This window comes from Apis dorsata, unplaced genomic scaffold, assembly GCF_000469605.1.
Source record: "Apis dorsata unplaced genomic scaffold, Apis dorsata 1.3 scaffold_207, whole genome shotgun sequence".
Taxonomy (NCBI): domain Eukaryota; kingdom Metazoa; phylum Arthropoda; class Insecta; order Hymenoptera; family Apidae; genus Apis; species Apis dorsata.
In genome coordinates, this window is record NW_006263491.1 from 1,036,022 (window position 1) to 1,045,151 (window position 9,130).

The following is a 9,130-nucleotide window of genomic DNA, read 5'->3' on the forward strand; positions in this document are numbered from 1 at the left end:
CTCGAGTGAATGAATTTCTATCTGATATATTTCATTTGCAATTGGGCGTACCACTTAGCGCACGCGTTTGCCTCATCTGTCACACATATTGCACGACGGATAATTAGCAATATTCTGCTATCCATATGTCTCTGATTTATTTATTTATTTATTTTTCGATTCACTTTTGTCTCTCTGTGCCGATATGCAGCGATTCGATTATTCATCTCGATTCAACAAATGCTGAAATTATTTTTCAATTAGATATTGAAGAACAAATGAACAATGAATCTCTATTTAAATTTTAATTATTCTATCTATTGATGATAATTGCTGTAATCTTCCTTTATTGTTATATTTATTTTAATGTATATCTTTAAATTTTATTAAATTTTATTTTCAATTATTTATAAAATAACTTTTCTGCTTGTAAAAAAATATATAATAATCTTTTTGTTATCTTTCAATGCAACGGAAAAAAGAGTCTGAATGAAATTCACCGTATCGCTGAGTGCACAGAAGGCAGGTGTTTTTCCTAGCGAGTACGAGATTGCTAAACAAAAATAATAAATGCAACAGTGTCTCTTCGACTGGGCATAAAAACTGTAGGAATTATACAAATTCCCAATACCGTATCCTTAAGGCATTAAGCTAGGCAAATAGAGATTTTTATACAATTTATAAGGCGATTTGCAATCGATTGATTTATTGCACGTTTACTTGTTGACTTTTTGTTATACACACATGGGTACACTGTGCTTTCGAGCTTGCATCGTAGCAGCCTTATTTCAGATATTAAATAAATAAATTATATCATTATACAATTTAAATATCTTTGCTACTATACAAATATTAAAGTAATCAGTTTTTTTATTGGAATTTGAATATAAAAAAAATTATCATCTTATTTCTTTATTCTTTTAGCTTTTAACTTTATAAATCATTATTTTTATTATATTTATTTTTAAAGTGCATCGATAATGCTGTGGCGATAATGCTCTGGTGAAATTCAAATGTCAACTGAAATTAGAATTACAAATAAGATTAAGATTAAATTAAAAATAATATTTGAATGTTCTATCCACAATTTCCGTTTGAGATAGCAGTTTTTATATAACTAGAAAGGTTGCTGCGATGCATCGTGGTGCCTAGTAAATACATTATCTATTGTAAGATATTCTCTCTCGTCGCTCGAAGTTTAAAATAACCGATTATTATTATGCTTCTGTCACATTCGTATAATTATCGTGTATTTACGTATTTACGAATCTCTACACGAGCGATTTAGTGCATGAAACGGATGGATCACTAAGACAAAAAAAAATTGAGGTTATGTCGAAATTTGAAGATTATCCACATTTTATTCACTTACGTTGACTATCAATGATTTCGTTCACGAATAATGTTCATTTTGCTAAAATCAGGCTCTCTTCACTAAAACTAGGCTAATTACGACACAATAACGTCGGTAACATCATTTTGTCACTCTGCATGAAGTCTTTGCTAACCTATTCAATTCGCCAACTATTCCAATTAATTTATCAACTAGAACAAAATATCTCGTTTTCTGATCATTTTGTCTTTCAATTCATTTTTGAATTTATTTATTGACAAATTTCCAATTTTATTGACATATTTTTAATTAAAATGATCTATTATAAAAGTGATTCTGTAAATTTTTAATGTCAATCATACCATATTACATTGCAAATTATATCTTCTCGTTTAGATTTAATTGATATTTTGAAGAGAAATTAGCAATATAAATTTTCATAACTCAAATCTAAATAACATCATTTAACGAAGAAACATTCGAAAATATATCCCAAATATTTATTCGAAATTGAGGAAAAAATTGAATATTTTTAAATTAATATTATTATGAAAAAAAAAAAGAAAGGAGAACATTGTTCTAAGATAGAAGTGTTGTCTGATGTAGTAAGTCAGAGCACTTTCACTTAATCCAATCTTGTACGAGTTAATGACACGATGAAGTCCGATTAGTTAGTAAAGTTTAATAAAAGCGTGAATCTGTAGTTCCACTGTGTTGATCGCTATATTAGAAACAAAATCAATTAGAAACACACCCGAAGATGCCTCTTTTCATGTCAACTATTATACTGTTCGCAGTACCGGTTTTCTTCACCATTTACGCATAGATGGCAGTATGCACTGATTTTCAATGCTTTTCACATTAGCGTGCAACATTTTATTATGTTATCAAAAATTTTCTACCCTTTACACTTGTATTTTATTATTTGCTATTGCATATTTATATTTGTCGATGTCATATTCTATAATAATATATTGAATGTTTTATAAACATGTCATGTATTTTTGCAAATACATACTGTTATGTAATAAAAATTGCATTGAAATTTAGATTTACAAGTGTAAAGTGGATCAAATGTAATTTTCTAATAGCCAATATAGATATATAAGTAGATATTACCTCGAGTCAAGATTTCAATCGTTTCTAATTTGATGGAAACAAATGATTAAATTCTTATTATAATTATTGAATTTCGATTTCATTTTTGATATAAAAAATTAAAAAAAAATTGAATAAGAAATATGTTGGAAAAGTATCAGTCAAAATTATTATTATATCGAGAATTCGGTTATTCTTTCTTGAAAAAAAATTAAAATACTTTTTGATTAGAAAAATCCATACCGCCAAATTATCAATATTTATAATCATAGCAACGAAATTATTTTCAAGATTCATTTAGCAATATTACGATATACTTTTAATACAGGCATATCTTGACAATGAAATGTTTCAAAATCGAAATGTCGTACACAAGGGATCCACGAATCGTATCTTGTGTCAACGAGCTTTGATTCTGAGTATCGATTATATGTATTTCGATTGAAATCTTTCACTTTATTAGAATTTATAACAATATATTAATTATTAAATATTCAAAAAAAAATAAATGACCAATAAATATGTATATAAATATATAATAAATAATGTGATGAATGTAGGAATACTTTCAAATATTATTCAAAATTAAAATTGAAAATTTTCAAATTCGTAAATAATGATAACGATTAATAAATCGTTTAGATTTAAATTGTAAAATTTCAATATGAATAATTTCTAATAATGATTATCCAATGTTTTCCTACTTATCGACAGTTGATTAATTCAAGATTCTTCGACATTGTTGAATTCTTAATATGCAAATAATAATCAACTTTTAATATTCGTTATAATGAAGCTTTTAATAAATTTTCGAGGCATATTATCTATTGCAATACGCGTATCAAATGAGTAAATTATCATCTGAAAATTTCGGGTGAAACAATTCATATCAAAAATACATAATCAATATTCTAGTTAATGGATCCCAGGAGTACAGCGATTCGATTTGCCAGTTACGCATTGTATGTACCGAGTATTTAGTAACGTCCATGACAACTGACAATAACGGCTGTGAGTCCGAAGATGTGTTTTCCAAAAAATATTCCTTATTGTAAACCATTTCGCTTAACTTGTCTGCGTGAGAACTTTCGTCGAAATTCTAATGGAAACCGATCTATAAAAATTACAAATTATTTATTATGTAATATAAATAATTCGAAATATATACAAGTTTATAAAATATAAATTTAATAATATAAAGCAAAGATAATTATTATTTGTAATTGTTATTTTGATATATTATTTCTTAAAGAAAATGAAAGTTATTTAATTTCATTAATGAAATATTGAAACATATGCAGAATTTAAAGTATTAGAATTTTGGTCGGTTTTCATGAAAAAAATTTCGAAATATGGAAGAATGAACTATCTAATCGTCGCATGAGTACAGCAATATACATAAGTACTCACTATATGCAGCCGATTACGACAAAGTTACAAAATACTTAATACTGTCGCTTATTTTGCAAATAAAGAACACTTCTAACGAAAAATGGTTATGTCGATTATTCTTAATTTGTTCTTAATTATTATAAAATTAACAAAAAATAATATATGTATAATTATATATGCATAATTATTTAAAATATGGATATGGATAAGCAATGGAATAATCAGTTCTATCAAATAATATAAATCGATATCAATGAATATTATAAGTTTCGAAAAAATTATTAAAAATTTTTAAGAAAAATATATTTCAATATAAATTAGAAAAAAATAAATCCTATTACATTGTTTCAAAAATTGAAATAGTTATTATATTGTAAAATCGACTAACCATTTTTAAAATATTAATATTTGGCGACGAACTTATCCATAAAATTTGAACGGTTGTGTTCAGAGGAATTAGGGATTTGCGCTAAATTCGATGCACTTGCAATAAACTATTTTTTTACGAAGAAAGAAGAAATAATTCTGCCCTGAAACTCTTGTTCCGCATTGTAGCAAAAGAACTAGCTTCTTTTAAAAATTCAATTTCTGAAACCACGGCAACGGTGTACGCATATTGTGATTCGAATGTCTCACGGTCCCATAAATTAATTAAACTATTTTTTTTTTCGCGATCATAAATACATTTCGTCTTCTATTATTTAGATAATTTAATATAAATTATTCTATCTTATTCAATTTTATCGAATAAAATTTATATTCAATTGTTTAATTACTTTTTATATAATAATTTATCTGTGAAGGAAGCTACAAATACAAATTATACAATTATTGTACTAACGAATACTACTGGTACTTGTCACGCAATGACTATGGATTATTATGTATTATTATAAAATAATATCGTTAGTTTTCAAGCAAACGAATAAACATGAGAATGTGGGGAGATGAAAATTGTAACATATTTGTTGATGGCCAATATCAAATATGTATAAAAGTAATAATAATGCAACATTACTAATAAACAAATATTACTAATTTTGTTGTAAATTTAATAATTTCCCAGATTAAATATATATTAATTTTTTATTATATCTATTTATATTATTAGAATAACCTATATCAATTAAAAATATAAGAAAAAATATTCTATTTTTCATTATAATAATTTATAATGAAATAAAATAAGTTAAAATAAATTTATTAAATTATAAAAATAATTAATGATTATAAAAATATATAATAATTTCATAATTCTAAGTTTCATGATACAATAATAAATTATTGGATTAGAGATTAATATAAATTAAAAACAAAAAAATATATAAATTAAAAATATTTAAAAAAAATGTTAATATATTCGTGAAATGTTTTTAAAGTTTTTTTGATTTTAAATAAATATAAAACTTAATATACAAAATGTCAGTTGAAATTTATTAAATGAAGCAAAACAGTGATAGAGCGACAGCTCTATCTCCGTCACATTATCATTTCTTTATTTCCATCTAATTTTAACACAAACTTCAATTATAATTTAATAAATACATCTAAACTGACATTTTTTTATATCAACTTTTATATTTATTTTTATCTTTAAAATTAATCTTCTAAATAAAGATATTTCATGAATATATTTCATTTCTGAATCAGATAGTTGACTTGTTATGTCAAACGTGAAAAGATGTTATAAAATTTTGGCGGTATATAGATCTTTTGTTTATTAATTTAAGTTAAAAAATGCCAAAACGTCCATGTCCTTTTGAGGATAATTTATTACCCCAATTGAAAGTACATGTATGTCAGAAACAAGTAGATAACGGTGTTTGTCAAGAGGAACGAATGAAAAATGTTTATGGTATGGAGGTTATAATACAAGATCTTCAAACGAAATATTATAAATATTAATACATTAATTTTTCTTTTTATTTCGTATAGAGAAAACAATGGATTTATTAAAAGAAGGTGTTAAAACATTATCACAAAGATTAAATACTTTCACAGAATTAGATCCCATTAATATACCATCGTCGAAATCCTGTTGCAAATCCAAAACTGAACGTATTCAAAAACAAATGATATTAAATAATAAATTAGAATTATTACGAGCAGATAAAATTATAAAGGTAAGTTAATTGTTTATTAATTCTTAGATATATTTTTTTATTATAAATACATTTATCTTAATATACAAACAAATATAAACATAAAAGTTTTAAAATAAAATTAATATCTTACTTTTTTTATATTTTATAAGGATATTCAACCAAAATATGATCTTTGTGAATGCAGTCGAATAATAAATCAAAACATGTTTAGTAAATGTTCCTATTGTGATCAAATTTTATGTAATTTTTGTCTATTTGAATGTATCAATTGCTCAGAATTATTTTGCCAAAACTGTTCTTTACCTACGTAAGTTATTTTAATGTTTAATTACTACCTTAAATTATATATATTGTATTATAATAATAGAAAATTAAACTTCTTTTATTTATTTATTTTTACAGATATGATAATGAAGAACAAAATAAATGTCTTAATTGTTATAGATAAAATTAAAATATTTTATATAATCTTTTTGTATTTCATATTTATATTTACAGATTTTTTAATGTAAATGTTTTTAAATTAATAAAAATAATAAATAGAAACATATTCATAGTATGTATTATATATTTTAAATAAAAAAACAACCTATTATTCTATCCTTGTTTCATTTTTTTTAAGAAATAAGAAAAATATTTATTTAAATTCTTTAATAAATATTGTTTTCGTTATTCGCTATATGAAAAATTAAAAATATTTCTATAAGAAAATATTGAAATTAATCTTAATATACTTAATTAGAAATTAAAGATGTATAGAATTAAAAATAGAAATAGGGAAAATAAAAGATCATCGTTTTAAAATATCCCATAAAAATAAAAATTCACTAAAATATATTTTACAGAATGTTACTATTATTTCGATGAGTTCAAAATGATAGTATATCGGTAATCGATAGTTTGAAAAAAATTAAAATTTATTTTAAACAATTTATATTAAATACATTAAATTTATAAACGAATAAAAAAAATAAATAGGTCTTCAAAAAAAATAAATACTTTACAACGAAACGCATCTGCATATTATCACGTGTATTCTCTAAAACATCTGAATGACAGAAAGTGAAACTAAACGAAATAAACTTTAAAGTAAATCCTGAATTTAAAAACATAAGTAAGAAATATTGTATAAATAATTCATTTATTATTATTATTTATTATACTTATATTAATATTTCAACGTTTATTTTAATATAAATATTATTTTTAAAATAAAATATTCTAATAATTGATATAAAATAAATTTTTTATTTTATTTTTAAAATTAGTATAATAAAATTATTAAATATTATAATATAGATATAAAATAAATTTCTACTTAAATTTAGATATCAATATGATTCAAGGAGATAAAAGATCACATATATTAATTGAAGATAAAAATAATAATACATTAAAAATCAACAGTTTGGTAAGATACATATATTTAACATTTTAAAATTTTATTGCTAATAAAAGAAATTAAAATTAAATATAAATCATAGTTACAGAATGCTAAAAAGAAAAAACAATGTGATTTATCACAACATTGTAAAAAAGTGAATGTTACACAAAAACTAAAGCAAAAGAATATAAAAAAATGTCAGAAGGTTAAAGAAAATTTAAATATTCCAAATATGTTTTTAAAATATAATGGAGAAGCATATAAATATCAAATTCAACAATTAAATTACTTATTTAAACAACCCTTAAACTATTCAACACTTACACAGGATGAATTATATGTATTATATAAAAAATATAAATCAGATGGACATTATAAAAATAATAAGAATTTACCATCATTTACAAGTCATTTTGTTAATAATATGTTTAATGAAAATATTCATTTTCATGATAAGTTTTCTGATATACAAAATATGAAATCTAAAAACAATGAAGATATAATTGCAGATCTATATTGTAATAATCTTAATGAAAATCAACATATAGAAGAAAATTCAAAAATATATGAAATTCTACATTCAAATATAAATCAGGATCTATTGAAATGTACAGAAACTTCTCAAGTAAATAATATGGAAAGTAGAATACATAATAAATATCTTTATAATGAAGAAAATACTTTAACAAATAACAATTATAATTATATGAATCATAATGTACAATATAATAATTTGGAAATATTAAATGATATACAAAATATTGCTCAGTCAAAATCAAATACTAAAAAAATTTCTAATATAGAAGAGGATTATTTTACATGTAATTTAATAAATTCACAAAATATTTCCAAAGAACATCAGAATTCCAGATATATGAATAAAAATTTACTTTATAATATTTCTGATACAAATATGCAATATGAAAATTTAACTAATGATAGCGAAATTTCCCAAGAAAATAATATACATTATCCTATACAGTATAATAATTTCTCATTAAATTCAAACTTTTATAGTGATTTCTATTTAAATAAATGCAATAGCACAACTTCTATAAATAATAATAATTGTCAATCATTAAAAAATGCACAATCAATTTGCATTCCTCACATCACAAACTTGGAATCATGTTTTAATGTAAAAAATTCCATCACACCTTATCCATTACCGTTGATTAAAAGTCATTTAGAAGAACAAAGTAATTTTAACTTACCTATTTATACAGATACATATTCTGTATGTAATAACAAAAAATTAACTCATATTTCAAATGATAGTGTTAATGATATTCAAGCAAATTTTAATGCTTATAATTTAAATTCAACTGTAATGTCAGATGATATACATTCACAAATAAATACATTCATCCCATCCTGTAGTAATATGATTAATCAGTATAATTAAAATATTATAATATTTAAAAATTTTACAAATTAAATTTATATGTTATAATTTGTATAATGTATATGTATAATGTATAAAATTTTATATAAGTACTCATTTTTTTTTTTAAATTACAAATATTCAATATTTATTTTATATCAGTATAAATTTTTAAGATAAATATGAAGTATATAAAAGTCTTTTTTTTAAATAAACTTAAACTTAAAAATATTTTAAATATACATGCTTTAAGTTTGAAATATGAAATAAATATAATATATTAATATCATAATTTATATGTAATCTTTTTCTTTTTACTATCAATTTACATTTTTATAAAGAAACAAAAAGATTTTAAAAAATATTTATAATAAGTAAAAAAGATTTATTTATAAAATATATTTTTTTAATAGAGAAAATTTAATATAATTATGTAAACCAAAATATTACAGTTT

At 22.1% G+C, this 9,130-nt stretch overlaps 1 protein-coding gene across 1 annotated transcript; it reads left to right on the forward strand.

The window, feature by feature from the left end:
- The first annotated feature begins 5,301 nt into the window (after positions 1 to 5,301).
- Positions 5,302 to 6,385, forward strand: LOC102678972 (apoptosis regulatory protein Siva-like). Its single transcript, XM_006615026.2, has 4 exons — positions 5,302 to 5,657; positions 5,738 to 5,925; positions 6,057 to 6,214; positions 6,310 to 6,385. The coding sequence occupies exons 1-4, from the start codon at positions 5,540 to 5,542 to the stop codon at positions 6,353 to 6,355; spliced, it is 510 nt and encodes a 169-aa protein (XP_006615089.1). The 5' UTR covers positions 5,302 to 5,539; the 3' UTR covers positions 6,356 to 6,385.
- The last annotated feature ends 2,745 nt before the right edge of the window (positions 6,386 to 9,130 follow it).

Coding starts and splice junctions, on each gene's coding strand:
- LOC102678972 (XM_006615026.2), top strand. CDS start 5,540: ATGCCAAAACGTCCATGTCCTTTTGAGGATAATTTATTACCCCAATTG. Junction 5,658..5,737: donor ACGAATGAAAAATGTTTATG/GTATGGAGGTTA, acceptor TATTTCGTATAG/AGAAAACAATGGATTTATTA. Junction 5,926..6,056: donor GAGCAGATAAAATTATAAAG/GTAAGTTAATTG, acceptor ATATTTTATAAG/GATATTCAACCAAAATATGA.